Here is a 19339-nt window from a genome sequence, read left to right as displayed (position 1 = left end):
GAACAACTGTCAAAATCAGGAGGGGAAAGCACCCAACAGCTGACTGTACCTTCATTCCCTTCTGTCTGTAGATTGCTACAAAGGGGGAATTAGAAAATCTAAAAAAAAAATACAACTGAGGTGACTGGACTCCTCATGGCGCCAGGCCTGCCTCATTGATAATGAAGAGGTGAAAATGATTGGTAGATAACAGATTTAAAGGAATAGTTTCAAAGAGAATATTGCAAAAGCTTTATATATATTTACACAACACATAAAGCTTCAGCCAGCAGACAGTTAGCTTAGCACAAAGCCTCTTTTTTTATACTTCTTTTTTTGTGTGCTTATACAAGATATAACTTCTAACCACCTGCTGGCTCTAGTCTCATCTAACCACGGAAAGTAAATATATATTTCCTAAAATAAAATATTAGAAATGAAATATAAAGTAAAACAGCCCTTTACTCATCCACTGTCTCAGTGCAGCTGATCCTATATGCAGTCAGAGGCTCATGGTGAGGGTGACCTCTGAACAGATATCGAACCAGCCATCATTAGCATAGGGGAGAACAACCACTATATTCATTATGGCCTCTCTGAATCTACTTAACCAGGCCCTTAGAATCAATACAAGTTAGAGTAGCAGAGTGGCAGCAATTTAGCATGAGGGATGATCAATAGCTATTGCTCTGAATAGTAAATAATTTGTATAATCATGGAGAGAATAGGGTCATTTAGCTCTTTCAAGGCAAGCTGATTGTTATGCATCTGTGTAGTCCTTTTGAGTTAAGAAAGATTGGGTATTTCCTTGAGTCACTCCACAAAATTAATAGGTCTCATATACAGGACAACTTTGGACACAAGGTTTTTGCCTGCCTCACCATCAATGATCCTCTTGACCCTCCAGATGCGTAGAGTGATGATGAGGCTGATGGCATCCCAGGGGCTGCTGGGCCCGTTGGCCACCGTGGAGGCCACCATGGGGGCCAGGGACAGCACGATGACAGCACCATCAAACACCTGAGGATGTCATACACATACAAAATTCAAATATGTGCAAATGTTGTTGTACCATTGGCCCCTGCCAGAAAACCCCTGCATAACCCCAGCCCTGAACTCGTAGGCTAGGCTTAAGTTTATTCACGCATGCACAGTAGGTTACTTTAAAGGAATAGTGGGAAATGTCCTTTTTACTCAGAAACTGCAGAAAGTTAGATAGGAAGACTGATACCACTCAAATGTCCGTGGTAAATATTAAGCTACTGTTGCATGGATTTTGTTACCTGTAGCTTCATATTGTGTGGCCTCAATCTTCTTATCTAACTCTCAGCAAGAAAGCAGAGTTTATTTTCCAAAATGTTGAACCTTTTCTACAACAATTCAATGTAAACTCTGGGGAAAACAAGAAAATAGATAAATAATATTGAAACAGGTTGCCAGATTGAAAATAATATCTGACACTGACAAACACTGAAAACTGGTCATCAAGATCTGCCAATAAACATGAAACACTAACCTCAACTTTGTTCTCTATGTAGTCCCAGATCCCAAGCACTACGATTCTGAAGACTGTCTGAGACAGACAGAGAGAGATGAATGAAGGCATTAAAATAGATAGGTGAGGGAGTATGCTGATACATATAAAAAAAACTCTTGTGATATTATTAGTCTTTTGAGTTGTCATCACATCCAACAACCTTTGTCAAGATGTGTGAACATAGACTAAAAAACTGAGAAGAGGCCTGTGTGGTACTGTTTTCTTCCTCAAATACCTTATTTTTTTCAGATAGAATAACAACTATGTTAAAATATATACAGCCAGGCCCCTTAAAATAGCCCCAAATAAAAAGAATATTTGTATTTGATTGGTGTAAATACATGCACACACACTGATTTGCCTTTGACACATCACAGAAAAATCACAAAGAAGACAGCAAACCATTTTATGAGCATTTATAACTAACCATTTGATAAGACTACATCTGTGGCAAATCTCGTTCCTGGTCTTTGACCTACTGAAGGACAACACAACACTTGTAATCTGATCACCTATCAAATTTTGCATCATGTTCTGTATATGCTGTTGGTTGTGTGGGACCCTTTGTTGAGGGCCATTGATTTACGCTGCAATTAGCATGGGGTGTCATGTACGAGCGGTCCCACTAATCCATCATCTGGAGCGCATGTCGGACAACAGTGCTGGTGTCAAGTGAGTAGTGCAGGGACTCCACCCACATGTTAGAACCCTGTTTTGTGATTGGTGCAGAGGGACCGGTTGGTCATATGGTACATCCATCTAACACCGTTCCCAGATGACTGTTCTTCTGTGATGTCAGTGGGCGAGGTGTTTGGATGGATCGTATCACTGTAACCCCATCCCCACTGCTCATTAAGCTCAGCTTTAATTATTGCTCCCGCTGGCTCACTGGTAATTAATGTTTGGTTTAGGGCATTGGGGCTGAGGCTGTCAGGGTAATTGGTTTGCACTGAAGTGGAGGCCTGTGGGCCAAATTCTCCCCTCTCCATTTTGTTTTTCACCATTCCACAGTGACGATAAGACATTTTTTTATCAAACAATGTCTAAAATTTTATTAAGACTAATTAAAATTATGGTTCAAACGATAGATATTTTACTGGGATTCCAGCCTCAAGGTAGAATTTTTTAAGCTAAAGCTAAATCCTGAATAGACAATGAGGGAAATTAGATGGCAGCCATGTACATCTAGTTCCCTTAGGCCTGTAGGCTATCAGGTTTGCATTGCTGTAGATAGGATATGATCTACAATTAAAGAAAGTTTAGTTTGGTTTAATTCAATTATGAAAACTCCACTGATAATTTAACAAGAGACCAAGAGAAGAGAGGTAGGAAAATAACAGAATGAGAACTACTGTATATAAAGATGGTCAACAAAATGTCTTACCTCTGAAAAGAAGAGAGACAGGATAATAAGGCTGATCCAGTGGATAATGCTGGCAAATTGAAAAGCATTGGAAACTGTTGAGAGAAGAAATGGCACAAATGTTAACCAAGAGGAGCATTACAAGAATATGAGCTCGCAAATAAATACAAGTTAAGAAATAAAGATAATGATGATAATAATTGCCTAAATTCCTCTTTGTATTGTAGCTGGTGCAATACAGTGCAAATATAATACTTAATATTCTGATTTCAAGAAGGTCAAGCACAAAGAAAGAATTGTTTTCTCCTTTCCTGCCTAAATTAATTTTGAACTTTCACTCATATTGCCTCTCCTTCTGTCCATCAGCATTTTTTTGTTTTTTTTCCATGCATTAATCCACAGCAACAACTTGTATGTTTTAACTGTTTGCATCAACTTGCCTCCTGTCTCCGCCTCAGTCGTCACGGTAAATGATAATTGGTTCAACTGACTTATCTGGTTAAATAAAGGGAAAATAAAGGGAAAATAAAAAAAATAAAATCTACCCATGTCCTATACCACTTATCTCTTTCACTCACTTCCGCCTTATTGCCCAGTCCCCTATTTGTCTTGCAGAACTGGCAGCAGACAAAGCACTAGATTACAACCGATCTGAAGTGACTGGAGTCCTACAGTCCCCGCAGTGAGACTCAGGTATCATCAGAGCTGGATGCTGGCCAGTAATCGATGGGGATATGTGCCTGCTGCCATTGACAAGAGACTTGGTTCATTATCACCTTTCTCCATCACTCTCTATCACAACCATTTACCATCCAGCACCACCAGCTCCTCTGTGACTGGCAAGACATACACACACAGTAGTGATGGAAAGAGTGAACACTAAATGCATACACATGACTGTTTCATAAACATATCACATGACTTTAGACATGATGATTTCTACGACACTTATAAGTATGAATCTTTGTAAATTGTCCTATATACTGTGGGGAAAAAGAATGAGGGACAAAATTCAAAGTACTGACACACCTGTGTATTCAAAATAGTATGATCAGACAGACTGATATACTATCGTTTATGACATAATTGGATCGTGAATATTGATTACAATAAAAGACTGTGTAAGTGCCATTTTATGGTTGTAGCTGGTGGAGGTGGAACTAGTCTCTCTACTTTAGATACGGTTAGGTAGTTTAGTCAATGGTTCTAAATTAAGAGGTAAGATAGAACAAGAAAAATCTGAGGGGGAATTATATCATTAATAGGGAAAACAGAAGAAAAACAAAAACATTGCCACAAACATTTGCACTAAATTCTTCTGACTTTTAACTAATCTTTGTTTTTTTGTGAAACACTGGTTAGTTTTACATCTATTTGACTGAAACCATCATAGAAGTTTAGAGATGGAATATCTGTTTGGTGGAGTTGCTAACAACTGAAATGTGACCAGGGGCACCATATAGACCACATTTTTTGTAAGAGGTCATGAGCCAAAAAGGTTAGAAATCACAGGTTTAATATTTAACAATATGTTGTATTTGGTAAGATTATCATATTTATAGTTTACAGTTTTTAATGTTAAATCATAATCAGAAAAGTAACCAGTAACTATACTTATACTAAAATAAATGCAGTGGAATACAAAACACAATATTTCCCTCTGAACTATAGTGAAGTAGCACGTAGAAAGCAGCATTAAATGAAAAGACTCAAGTAAAGTGCAAGTACCTGAAATTAAGTACACTACTTGAGTTAATGTATGTAGTTACTTTCCAGGGTTGGCACAAGGGGATGTACAAAACTGAAACACAGCTGAGAATTCAGAACCATTTTACTATGATATTATGTTGACCACCACAGGGTATAACCTCTAAACCTTGTGTTTTTATCAGTTTAAGAATGTATAAATGTTGATGTTGATCAAATGATACGGGTAATTGATTTTGATAGATTTTTGAAAATAAATTCTCTTAATTTTGACCCTGACGGCAGGTAGGTCACTGTGCAGGAGCCGCACCACCGGAGTTAGTAAGGATGCGGTGGGTGGATGCTCAAGGACACTACAGCATTTAACTCCCCACTGCTCCAGTGGAGCTGCTAGTGTGTGTTGCACCAGATGCATCCCAGGTGTTTTACGAACGTCACACTGTGTATTGCTGGAGAAAAATATGCATGCTCAGCAAACCTCCCCTTGATAAAAATAAAGGTTAGGAAATAATAAATATAGGATAAATAAACAAGTAAGTAGCCATGCACACTATTTACATTGTAGGAGTTTGGTGTCTATGAGCAGCTCCAAAGACAGGAAAAGCACCACCAGGATGACACAGGCCACCAGGATACAGTTGAAACCAGCACTGAGCAGACAGACCTGCCACAGGGCCACTCGACGGCCACAGCAGGGCTTCAGCCAGTTGGACCTGAAGAGAGCAAACACAAATAATGAGGTAGGTTTTTATATAAAGTAGATTTGTATCAGTGTGGGTATTGCATTTCTAGACTACGTACTAATACACAAAAGAGAGAGATGCAAAACACATAATGTCAACCGTACTTTACACATGATTTGAGGTCAGTATATTGCCTTTAAATACAGACTGAGATGTGACGCTTACATTTTTTCCTGCACAGTATGTTTGAACTGACACTGACTAATGGATGAATGTATTCTTGCACTGATTCCCAGTCTGAGTGCAATGCTCAACAATATTTCAGTGGTTTGATCTTGATATGTGAACTCCCTGACATGGCCAACAGAGGGCAGCAGTTTAAATTCATGAAATGTGATGTCTGTTCAATCCAAGCAGAGTTTGGTGGTGATGGCCAGAGCAAAGGGAAAGGATGTGTGGTCAGAGACAGCATTGAGAAGGAAAGGGACAGTGAAGCTCTGTAAAGTAGTGACTTGACCATCTGACTGGAATACTGATGGACTCCTTTTAAATGGCAAAGAAGGGAGTCACTGTAGAGGATGCTGCTTAGAAGGAAGGATTTCAGCAACATCAGTGGCCTGAGACACAAGTGAAAGTGTAAGAAACATAAATTCAGTTGAAAATTACATTTGCATGACAATCACAGAGTGGTTTATCAACTACATTAGTTAGATTTCACAGTCTTCAGTCTGATGAAAAATCAGGTCGGATAATATACTCAGAAAAAATATTGAACATTTCTAAGTCTTGAAAGTTCTATTTTGCAAGGTCCTGTAAGAATCCATCATTTAGGCCATTAAAGTGTCTGGCAAGCTGACTCCATGCTATTTTGAAATAGCGTCTTATAGATCAGCTACTACAAGGGCTGACAGTTGGACATGAGAGAAACAATGCCTCTCACCAGCTCTCCAGCTGGAGTGGAAAGTTGGCTCTGCCCACTACCTTTCCCTTCTCCCCATGCACTGGCATGGAGGAGACAGACGTTGGCAGAGCATTTCTCTCCTCTGATCATGTCTTCATTCCTTGGCGTGGTGCTAATATGAGCTGCAACGGTGGCAAAATGGCTCAATTTACACTGTGGCTTTAAAACTGATTATACTGCAGTCATTACAGAAGAATTTGAATATTTTATCTTTTTGAATATAAGTTATAGCCTGCTAAACCACATCACAAACTTTTGAATGTTTGATCCTTGAAATTAATTTTATAAGTACTGCATTTGAATGAGATATTGAGATATATATATATATATATGAGATATATATTAAATTTGGCATCTAATTTCAAGAGTACTGGAATGAAACAAATTAAAATCCTACTTTTACTTTCATGTTGGCTGTGTTGGCTGTCATGTTAAAGTGTATTCTGTATATATTTGGGCTGGCTCCCAATATAAACCTGTGACTAAAAAAAACAGACCCAGACCCATTTAGTGTGGTTGATTCAACACTGTTTTTTTATGTGTCACCTCCTCATCTCTGACATATTAACTTTTGCTCAGTGGAAGAGGCTACACGTCTTTTTTTACTTTGCGTGTAGCTTTTTGGCTATTTGATCTAGGAGAACTGTTTTCACAAAACCTCCACAACAGATCAACTGTCAACGTTAAACCTGATTTGAATAATGAAGACAATTAATGAAAACGAGTCATTATGACATTAGCAATGTTCTGTTGACTGGGCCTCATACATGTAACTAGACACAATACCATTTTATTGATTTGGATTGCTAAAATGGCTTCCACAACCTGTTTTAGGGGTTTGTCTGACCCTAATAAAAGACAATTTCTTAAGACACAGGACATCACTGAAGAATAAACTGCAGAAGATCAAAAGGAGAACATTTTTCTACAATTCTCCTTATGATTTTCTCCCAGAGTAACACATTTATGTAGCAATAAGGGAAATGTTGTCAGCAGCTGTTGAGTTGATCATCCCACCCTCCCATTGGTTTTTCAAAGGAAAATATTCATTCAAAGGCTGGCATGGGCAGAGCCACAAGCCTGTAAACAATGCACAGCTAATCTAATAAAGGTGTAATCATGCTGATAGCAATCATCTTCTTGGCTTTGGGTGGGGTGGCACAAATGTGCAAGCTCCAGATGGTGTAGAATCTGCTCCTCGTGAGTCTCGACGAGACTCTGTGGATGCCAGGTATCGTGCTGCCCTGAGAACCAGCCTACATGTCAACCTATGTACTGTATATATATAGAATCACTGAATATATATATATATTAATAGTATTAATTAATTAATTAATTAATAGAGCTGTGTATTGGCAAGAATCTGGCAATACCACGATACAGGGCTTACAATTCAATATACTGTAATATATTGCGATATTGTAAGCAAGGCAATATATTGCAGGTTCTTTTTTATCAAATAATTACCACCAGATGCATAAAATATGAGTTTTTAAAAAGTTTACTTTTTAATGCAGCGAGAGATCTGCTATCTGCTATCACTGAACAGGGTTAAGGGACAAGAAAATCACACACTCTTGAGCTAACATTTAACCCTAAATTTGATTGCACTTAAGTAACGTGAGTGAGCTTGGTGTGTAGCTCTACTGAGCAAACTCAACTCTTGTCGCATAAAACCTATACTTTACCCACAAAGCCCAAAGGACCACTGGTCACAACTACAATCTTTTTAACTCAGTGTCCAGTCAAATATTGTATAATATTTATTTTAACAAGCATCTGCAGCAGTTAATTTCTCATGCATGCCAGCCACAAACCCCACAGCATATGTTCCTAAACCTAAAGGAAATAGAAAATCAAGCAGCTGCTGCATTACATCCTTGATTTTCCCCAAGGTATGTTTGTATGCCACAAAAAATCAGTTGATGAGATGTGAGGCAGTTAAGAAGATTGTGCAACTGTAAGAGCAGCTAATATTTAATTTCACAATACAATGAAAGGAAGACATCATTTTTTCATTTTTTCATCATTTAAGTTTTTCTTCATGGGGACATTAAACGAGAAAACATAACTCATTACTTCTTCATTTAAACCAGAACTGAGTGAATGATGTCCTTTAACTATGTATTGCTTTCCATTCAAGCAGTTGGAATTTGGTGCCCTGTTGAAGGCCACCTTGACAGTAGTTGAACGTGAGGAGAGTTACTCGTTCACCCTTTCCACCCACATTTTACATGAGACTCTGGGGATTTGCACCAGTCAACCTCCAGTAATAACCTTTCTTTAACCTTTATGGATTTGTGGCTACTCCCGGCAGCACACAGCAGTAAGATGGAGTCTCGTTTAACCAATACTGAGAGAATATATTCTAAAAATGTCTCACCAACAACGGTATTTCCTCGTTGAGTCATGTTAGTGCAAGTGAGACTGCAGGCAGTTTGGGAATGTTTTATTTTTATGTTACATTGAAGGAAAAAAAAAGAAAAAGAATCCATGCATTTGAGTCATCCAAACGTTTCACTGGTTCAAACAACTCCATCTCCAGAGGTTATGGTTTAACAAACTTCCAACATATGATTAGATAGTCCATCAAAGTGCATCTTATATCAAATGATTTCATGCTTCATTCAACTGCTGCAGGGAAGTAAAAATAAGAAAAAAATTATCAGAACAATAAAAATCATGAGTGGGAGTAAAAGGAAGTGGTAAAAGTGAAATACTCCTCTCACAAACTTTATAAGGGTACAGTCTCCTCAGGCTTTAATGGATCCAGGAATCATGGTATAGTGCAGCCAATCACAATGAACACCACTGAATACAACAGTACAACAGAAAGTCCACTTTTGGGTTTATTTTACTATTTCCCTCCATAGAGTGTGCAAACCATGGCTTTTGCCCGTGATGCACAGTATGCTGACTACAAACCAGAGAAATAAATGAATAATGGTAGTTTGATGAACAGACTGACTGGGAGAGAAAGTTTACTTTATGTATATTTTCTCATCTAAAGTTAATGATATTGTGCTGCCATGCTTCAATGGTGATAGCAAGAATAGCATCATCTTTAGAGAATTAGTGATGAATCACACTCGTGCACAAACCATATATCAATAGTAGCCCAAGTTTACGCATAATCAATGATGATATAGAAAAATAGAAATGCATTGCAAAAATAGAATATTGCCAATATTTTACAGACCCCCAAAAAAGTCCAGCTCCCCCTGACTCCCTTGTGGTTCACACCCTGCCTCCATACCCCCAAAAAAGCACTATAGCCAAGATTTTAGGTACTAAGATCTTAAGTCAAAGTTACTTCACTGCACCCCTTAACCCTGTCCTGGTACAGTTTGAAAGTATGCTGAGTGGTGATTTTGCGTATTTCAATAAATGGATGTCTATGATTAACTATACAATCCCACTGAAATAGAGTTAAACACAAAATGCTTTGGAGATGAATAGTGGGACACAATAAACCACATGATGTCATTTATGTATAGTATAGCCTATAGAAAGACATTGTTAGACATAATGTTTACAATAAAGTTCCTGTTTACATAGGATCAACATCATCTTTGTGTTGTCATAAAAAAATGTCAACAGCTAACAACAGCAACGTATTGAAGTAATTTCCCCACGGGGATTATTAAAGTATTTCTGATTCTGATTCTGATTAAAGCAATAACACAATATTTTGCATAATATACATATTCACTATAATGCCATGAGATGAGAAGTTTGATACCTCTTTCATGTCTGTACATATATGATGATACTGCCAACAGCTAGCTAATTTAGGTTAGCACAAAGACTGGAAACAGCTAGACTGGCTCCGTAAGTGTAGAAGTGATTGGGTTCATGGGGTTGTTGTTATTTGTTTATATCAAATTCACAGAGACAACAAGAGTACAGAAAATTACTGCTTCTGGTCAACAACATAGTCCAGAACATACATGTTTATTAGTGAGCTTTAGAGATAGGTAGTAAGTAGTAGTAAGGCTTTTTTTTCACCTTTTGACAGAGCCAGGCCAGTTGTTTCTCCCTGTTTCTGGTCTTAATGCTTTATATAAGCTAAGCTAATGGGCCAGTGGCTATAGCTTTATATTTAGCAAACAGACACAATAGTGGTATCTCAAATCTCTATAAGAAAGAGCACAAGCATATTTCCCTAAATATCAAACTATTGGTGTAGAAGGTGTCTCCCTGCTGAGTGGAGCTTGATCCAATAAACATCCAGTATAAAGGCAAATCACCTCACCACAAAGCATGTCTTTAAAGTCCAGGCAGACTTGAAGAAGGCAAGTTTGTCTGTCTTTGGGTAAAAAGTACAACTCCACCCAAAATTTTACCTTTAAGCACAGCATTTACTAACCAACGCCTCATTGTTCATCAAAAGACAGAATCCTGGCCAAGATCAAATCTATCACCTGAGGATATTAAAATGAGTGAACAAGGCAATAAACCTGTAAGTTACAATCTATCTAGCATTGCAGCCTAACTGCACCGCACAAGCCAATGCATCACACACTCTCACACACACTGACGAAGAAGAGGTGTGAGTTCACAGGTAGTGTGAAGACTCAGCTTTGACACGTTAAAAACAAATAGGCTAAATTCAGTGAATGTGTGTGTCCTTACTTCATGCCATGCCAAAACTAGCCCTGCCCAGAGGGGACACAGTCAGACGCTGCTGGTGACACATGCAGTATATTAATGAGTCTTATTAAAGCAACAGAACAGTAGCAAATGTTGTTTCTCTGACCCACTCAGCCCTGACGGCTTGACAGAACCACCTGGCCCAAGTCACTAGTAGACAAGTACATACAGTGGACAAGGTCACCTCTCAAACTGCTTGTTTTTCGACATTTTCCGCAACCTAAAATTGATTTACAAAATAAAAGTCCTATTGCCATTGTGATTTTAGTCAAATTTCAAGACTTTTCAGACTCATACATGGATTATAAGCAGCCTTTTGTCATTTGCCCTCTCTTTGCATTTCTGTCCTTATCTCTCCGGCTTTCTCTCTTTCTCTGTCCACTCCTTTTTCCTGTACATCCTCTCTGCTGCCAGTGTGTGTCGAGCAGGTTGATATAGCTGTCACTGTTTCCCACTGTCAGCGAGATTGAGTGGAGCTGGACAGGGAAACAGAGGAGGGAGATTAAATCAGGGAAAGTAATCGATACCAGCATGTCAAGTGAGCCACCAAACACTGGGACTGTCAGACTCACAGCACCTGATGGTCTCATCAGATAAAGTACTCCAACGCAGCGGAGGGGGTTATATTGCCTAAACATTAATTCATCCTTATTCTAATAGACACTAGTTCACAAGTCCATTCACTCAATTATTTAGTTAAATTTTAAGTTTTCTTAAATATTATGCTTTTACTATTTTCAAATAAATTTGAGAATTACACATAATATTAAGATTTTATTGAGCTCTGGATTTGATTCCTGTTTAAAATTACTAATTGTCTAAAATGATGTCCACTCTCAACAGCTGTCCAATTAAACAATGAGGTAATAGCAATTATATTTTCCTTATTAATTACTCGTCGGCCCTTTTAGACCCCTATGTCCACTGGAGCCCCTGGAGGAAACCCACTGGAATACATGTAAGTTTCACAAAGAAAAGCCCAACACAGGACCTTTAGTCCTAATGAATTATTCAATCTATAGTACACGTTTATAAAAGTTAATATTAGCATTTGTAAGGTTTGAAAACCTCATCAACTCATCCACGGGTTGAACAGCTAAATGTGGTTAATTTCTAGTTATTAAAAGATAATGTAAGTCCAAAATATGAAAAAAGCACAATGACAATTCATAATATGCATTGAACACTGTGCTTTGTTTCAATACAAAAGAACATTTCCTATTCCTTACAAACTGTAATGAGTGTAATGAATTGCATGTAATAAATTAGGGGCAACACTTGTTTTAATTTTACATTTTTACTCACAACTCATGAGTTTTTCCTTTGACTTAAGTTCTATTATTGGCTAATCACTTCAGATGCTTTGACACTGGTGATGACAACTATTCCTGGGATGAGAGGTGTGATTGTGAGTGTAGAAGTTCAGTGAGATTATCTTAACACTTTTTATGGGAGAACAAGAGAAAGATCCAACAAGATATGTTCAAGACCTTGTCATCAAGGTCACTAAATTCAGCATTTAATTCTTTTTTCTTTAGTTTAGTTTAGTTTAGTTCTATAGGCAGAAAAGGAATATAAAGTCATAGGTATGTTTTCATTAGTGTATAATTACCTGAATATAGAAATGTGTTTTTATTACCTTACAATGAGCCGTTTATATCTACAGATGCCTAGGGTCGCCTGCCATGGAGTCTGCAATGTTGAACCACAATGTACAAACAGTAACACAGAACAGATGATCCAAACACTGGCTGTAGATAGGGTATTTCGCAGCTTAACAGCTTCACTGCTAGATGCCACTAAATCCTACACAGTGGACCTTTCAATAAGACTAACTCACTATTTTAAATCATCTATCATCTGCTGTTTTCTGTAGACCACAACACATAGCTGGTACTGCAGCAGTAGCAACAAAGCAGAATCCTGGTTGGCACTAACATGTTTAAAGTCCATGTGAAACGGAAAATATGGGTACAATATAACCAAGGATGCAAACCTTAAAGGGTTAAAATTTAATTTTTCAGTTCACCTGGACTTTAAAAACTGCCATTAGAGGTCAGAAAGTTACTCAAAAGTGAACCCATAACTGATAGCTCCCCTGGTAGAGCTGGTGCCCCATGTTCCAAGGATGAGTCCCTGCTGCAGCCTCCACCTGTGTTTCCTGAAGAGTACAATCACAAAAAAACATCAAAAACATGGGTCGATTATTGCCCTTCAGTTGGAGGTTGTTGTTTTTTTGTGACTGTCAGTAAACACACCATCTTTGTTTGTTCGTTTGTGTTATTGCCAAACCAGATCCTCCAACAGCCAGTGCTCCCAGCAGTGGCTTCAAGGTGGCTTCAAGGTCCACAGCTTGTCAATGCAAAATCATAGTACAGCCAAACAACATGCTGTTAAGAGCACTTCAGTGCTTATGGAAATTGTTTATAGGGACTAAAAGAAGGGACAGGTGCAAGAGGACCCTCTTCTTCCTGAAAGAAGGGTTACGAATATCCTTTCAAGCTAAATCACAGTCCTCTGATGCCAAATTCAGTCTCACTTGACTGGCATCTTTCTATCCTCCCCAAGAAACAAATGTGTCTCCAGCAGGCTCCACATTTCAACAACCAATGCACACACTCCTAAACACACATACACAATGCTTCATGCTAAAGCAGGCGTGGAAAAGGGGGAGTACCAACTAAGCATAAAATACATGCTGAGTTTCCCTGATGCTGTCAGATTGCAGGTAATTAATTTTACATTTGAAAGGTTCCCCATTACCAATGCCTGTGCTCCACTGATCACAACACATCAGCAGGGAAGACACAAGCCCCACAACTCCTGCAGCACTTTCAGTGGAAACAGAACCAAAAGAAAAAATGACTGACCCTGGAGTCAAGATATAAATCTCAAAGATAGAGCACCTTTTGTGGGGGTTTTAACTTTAACTCTGGCAATAGCTAAAAGGAAAAAAGACAAATGAATTATTACTAAACAGTATTTACCTTCTTAATTCAACTATTGTCAGGCAAGCCTATTGTTTATTCAAATTCTTTATTTGTTTATGAGTGGCAGTTATATAACAGCTTCTTAGTTTCAGTCCAAGCCAAGTGTGAACGTATCGTGGCGTCACCCATTGGTTTATGGCCTCGAGTTTGGCATTATGGTCGTCACCATGACACTTAGACGGAGCCAGCGCATGCCAGTGGAGGTGACGTACTGCGAATGGTGGCTCACCTGGTCACACACAATGTCGTATTACAGCTAAACAGTACACAAAAATATGTTTCTGATTTAAGGTGAGAAATAGGCATCGCAGTAACAGAATCTTGCCTTGTATTTGATCAGCCCTGCCTAGTTGGTAGACAGTAGACAGTTTGATCTGAGCTTTGGACAGACTCACTGAGAATGACTTGTCATCATAAGGTAGCCACACCCAAAAGCATACTTTTTACCATAATTTCCTAAATGAACATCGTAATGTATGGAAGAAGACTTGAAACTAGAGATGGATACCATAAACTCATTAGGAAACTGTTAACTGAGCCAATAAATCAAGTGAGAAGTCAGGTCATTCCTCCAGTAGACCTCATGGAATCTTTTTTTTTTCACTGCAAGCCAGTGGAGCTCCCCCTACTGGCCTTCACATAAAATGCAGGTTTTAAGACACTTCCTTTACACTTTTCAGACCCAGAAGCTCTGTCCATTATATATACTGTTAATGGTTCAAGCAATGCTAGCAACAATAGCGGATACTGTACTAGCTACAACTGTAGCTGGTTAAACATTTCAGATGTTATAGTATATGGGAAGTAATCTAAAGTTGAATTGTGGCTAAATAAAGAGATTCAAATTTACCACCAACACCAAGGTGATGATTCCATATAACAGTTACAAACAATGCACTTATTTGGTGTCTCTTCCAGTCTGTATATGTATATACATACACAAATAGATACCTGACAACATAGTGTACTTACTTTGTGCTACAGTAGCACAGTGAAGTCTAAAGAAGTGAGTGCTAAGCTTGTAGCCAAAATAGCTTCAACCAAATTGCTGAAATCACATTTAATGTTACATACATAGCACAAGAAATATATGATGTAGCTAGAGGCTTTACTTTACTGCGAGCAGTTTCTCATGCACACAACACAATGAACAAGGGCAACTGGTGTTCAGCTTTCCCTCGCAATCCTATGGGAACGCTGGGAAAAGACTCATTTGTATGTTACAAGGGGACAGGAAGGTCAGTGTGTGAGTGTGTGAGTGTGTGTGTGTGTGTGTGTGTACCGTATGTGTGCAGTGAGTCAGAGTTAGTCCAGATCAGTACACTGTTACTATAAACTAAGATAGTTATGGAGCTCAGCTTAAGTGACAGAAGTGAGGTGATCTGAAAGAGAGGCTTTGTGGAGCTCATTTACGATGCACCAACAAAACAAAACCATATTTTGACTCCATGCACAAGAGCGTCTAATGCGACTGGCAGTCAAATATTCCTCACTGAACAGAGTTAACAAGGCCTTTAGTGTTCTAAGCTGATGCTTGGTCATTGATTAACCTCAGCACTACTGTGATCAATTATTGTCCAGATATCAACTATTCTGTCACTAATAGTATTGTACATTACAGTACAAATCTATTTGGCATCCCATAAAAAACAATATCTACATTTCACAGAAGCTGAAAATCTTGCAGTGTCTAAATGGGACTCTAACATGTGTCATGTGTGATTGCCTTGTGTTAGGACAGAGCAACCAAACACACAGTATACAGAAAAATCCTCAATGGATCCTGTTGAACTAAATCCAACAAGCCACCAACATCTTTGTGATTTAAAGAGTTTCCTGATGGACGGTAAAGTAACTGCTGTGAAATGTGCTGTGAAATGTGCTGTGAGCTAGTTAGCTTAGCTGTACTGCCCTGGACACTTGGGACTGGGTGCTCATCAGGGGGGGAGTGTCGGTGTTTACACCAGCACAGGAGCTTTGAACTGCCTGGAGTACATTTTGTTAGACTAGTAAGTAATATTAACTAGCTTGCTATGTCTTGTGTTGTTGCACTTGCTTGTAAGTTGTAAGTAATCGTAGTGTTGAAGTTATAACAAATGCACGGCTGTCCATATTTACGACCGTGGTTTTGCACACTGAAATGACGGCACCAAATTGCAACAAATACCAAATCTTATATAGTGTTGTTTTAATGTTGAAGAAATTCTCTTTTAATACAGAGGTAAAGAAAAACAGTTACACTTCCATCTGCACTGAGACCATCAAGCTGGACTCCACTAATAGGTTTTGGCTCCAGCACTTGATCCCTCTCCTTCATTAGCCAGAAAAGCAATCTCACACTTCTCATGTCTGTGAATATTAACCACTCTGCACTTCCTCTTTGAAGGTGATTATGGGCTGAGTGTGAGGATGGGGGTTAACTGAGCTACACATGGGCTGTGCAGGTATTTATTTGTGGCCATCAACATATTATTATCATTATTATTAATATTATTAATACTGGCAAAACAAACCAATGAGCTGGACAGGCAAATGTAACAGACATATGTGCTACCAGGGTGTTTTCTATTCTATTCTATTCTAACTGCATCATTGTTTGTGTATTTGGGCATTAAAACTGTGTGGTAATGACTAATGTACTAATTAAAAATGGTGAAACTTAATTCAATCAAATAATAATAATATAGTGGTTTAGTTGTAGGCCTATCTGAAGTAAATGAAATAATTTGGAGACATAATGTTACTAAATCACAAAATAAAAGCACTAGCTTAACATTTTTCAGCATTTGGGGAATCACTGACGTCCATTTGTCCTGAAGACAGACAGAAAACATCTATTTGACAAACGATGAACATTTAGCTTCTACACTACATGGGTGAGCAGGCCTCCCTGTGGCAGAGGAATTAAGAAGCCTGGGAGATAACAGGGAGGCTGGCCACTCTCTGGTCGCTGTCTCAGACAACTTCCCGTGCTCTCTAATTAAATCAGGCCAAATTGGCTCGACCAGGTGAGAGCCTTCAGAGAATGCATTATTTCAAAAAGCAAGGCTTCAACATTTGACTTTTATTTCCCTCCTTTAACAAAGTAAAGTAAAATGCAGTGATGGACAGACAGTAAAGGCTTGCACAGATCTGTTTTGTTTTTTTCTAACTAAAAAACTTACAGTAACTCAAACATGCCACAATCAGTTCCTAAATGTCCCTTAAATAATGTGGCAAAACCCTGCTCAGGTTTATTCTTTAACTTTATTCGTCAGGGAACATGTACAAAAAAAACATTCATCTCATACAAATAGAAGAGGCATATTGTATCACATTTAGCAACTAATTTCCATCTAATAACACTAATGACAATACAAATACTAACAAATACCTCACATCTTCAAATTCTCTGCCAAAGACCAACTTTGATTTGCTGCCCTTTCATGCTGTCATACAACACATACAATACTATTTTCAACTTATCAGTGATTTGCATGCTTTAAATGTCCCTGTTATGCAAAAATGTCCAGGTTACAAAAATCGAGTCATGCCTGCCACAAACTTCCCCAGAGATGGTTGTGATCATATGGAAAGGTCCATGTTTATTTTCCTTTTTTAACCACATTCTAAAATTTGCAAATGGGCCAGTAGTTATTTCCAAAATGGAACATTTGGACCTTTGGCCTAAGGCTGGTGGGTGGCAGAGAGAAGGAACGCTTGTTTTTTCCTCTTTCCCACCCTTGCTCACTACAGATTTAGATGAACCATCTGGTCTTGGTACCTAACCCTGGACTCCTTACACATTTGGAACAGCCGTATCAGCAACATATGCTTCTGTCTCCGCGTCTGGCAACCACACACCCATCACTGGGATGGGAGGTGACATCATTCTAATGCTCAGGTGTGCACTTAAAATGGCAGTGGGTTGGTGACGGGGTGTTGGGGTGGTCTGGTGAGCCAGTCTGACAACTTGATTCTTAAGATATTTCTACACTTCATGCTTTTAATCAGGTGTTATCCCTTGTCCTCAGAAAATAATAGGGCCAAATAATTCTCTTTATCACATTGTCACTGGCAGCAAGATATTTTCTGCTACTGAGCAGGTATTGCGGCAGTCTCTAACTTAATAATTATTCACTATAAACTTAATATAAACGATTCATTCTAATCACATGCTTCTCAATATAAAGATTTTTTTGTGATTGGCCAAGTTGTCATTCATTTTATTTATTTATTTTATTTCAAAGGCATATTAATTGCCTTTTAAACCGTCAATGTGAGTCGCAGATGAGGCCAGGCCCTTCAAATCTCCCTCGCTGGCATTCTTTGTTACACCCAGCATTTTTTTTCCACCAGCAGCAGCCTACACAAATACAAGCTGAAATGCACCAAAAGAACCCTTCAACCTAAAAAAAAAAAAAAGTGAGCAAACAAACAAAAGCAGCTTGATGACTAGAGGAAGAGTGGGCGGCCATGAAAGTGCTGAACACAAGCCCACGCCACCTTGGTCCTCCCAGCATTTTTCCTAGACAGGAAGATGGATGGGCCCAACTCTATTAATAACTACACTCCACTTACCATGACGCCAAAACTGCTAACACTGCAACTGCCCCCTGATGCTAGCTAGAACAACCACCTCCCACAATGTCGCCCACGTCTCTCCTGATAGGAACACTGTGTTAGGCAACAATACAGTAAACGGGTGCTGGAAAGCTCCAACCTGTCCACCTGTCTTCACCCTCACCACAGGACTATGGACCTAGAGGCTCCTGGAGGCTTGCGAAGGTGCCTCAGGTAGTTTTGGTCAAGGTGATGTGCTAAGCGTGTATAGCATGATTTACAGTGATGAGAAAACACGGGCTGCTTAGTTACAATGCAGATTGGTATTCAGTATGGGAAGACATACTTTGTGTGAAATCGAGGGCAGGAAAAGATGGGAAAAGATGAGACAGTGAGCGTGAATAGAAAAGAGTAAGAAACTAAGGGGAAGAGAAGGAGGAGCAAGAACAAAGAGCCGAAAATCAGGAGGAATATAGAAATATGTAGAAAGGTGGTGAAAGAGAGAGAAAGAAGAGCTGATCTAAATGTGCAGAAGCATCAATGAAGGAACACTATTGTTCCTAATGAGATGTGACAGCCCAAGTATAAACTGGAATATGAAGTGAACCATGATTACAGAGGATTAGATTAACAACCACTATGTAGTGCAGTGAGAAAGCTTTTCAGGCCTGGCCTTGTTCCCTCTTTTTCTCTCTCTCACTTTCTCTCTTAGTGTATAAATAAAGTGCTGTGTTTCTGTTCATGCATGCACAAATATGTATGTGTGTGTCTCTGTGTGTGTGAGAGAGACTGCTGCTTCCAGGTGTATAGCTGTCAGGTACAGTACAATGGCACTGTAGAAGTTTTAATAATCCACAATAACCTCTTTATCAAAAAATGTTAAATATCTAACTGAGGAGTATACCACTTATATATCATGACCAC

General features: G+C 38.8%; 1 protein-coding gene across 1 annotated transcript in view; it reads right to left on the bottom strand.

Moving 5' to 3' along the window:
* The window catches only part of LOC118320950 (transmembrane protein 266-like), a 44725-nt gene that overhangs the window by 11164 nt on the left and 14222 nt on the right, over positions 1–19339 (bottom strand). Inside the window, exons 3-6 of the mRNA XM_035652078.1 lie at positions 5145–5299; positions 2901–2974; positions 1496–1552; positions 861–999 (exon numbers count right to left, since the gene is read on the bottom strand). Coding sequence (XP_035507971.1) covers positions 861–999; positions 1496–1552; positions 2901–2974; positions 5145–5299 — 425 coding nt within the window. The remainder of the gene's footprint in view (positions 1–860; positions 1000–1495; positions 1553–2900; positions 2975–5144; positions 5300–19339) is intronic.

The sequence above is a fragment of the Morone saxatilis genome, unplaced genomic scaffold (genome assembly GCF_004916995.1).
Source record: "Morone saxatilis isolate NCDOM2014 unplaced genomic scaffold, NCSU_SB_2.0 Contig11, whole genome shotgun sequence".
Taxonomy (NCBI): domain Eukaryota; kingdom Metazoa; phylum Chordata; class Actinopteri; family Moronidae; genus Morone; species Morone saxatilis.
This window is presented reverse-complemented; position numbering and strand designations above follow the sequence as displayed.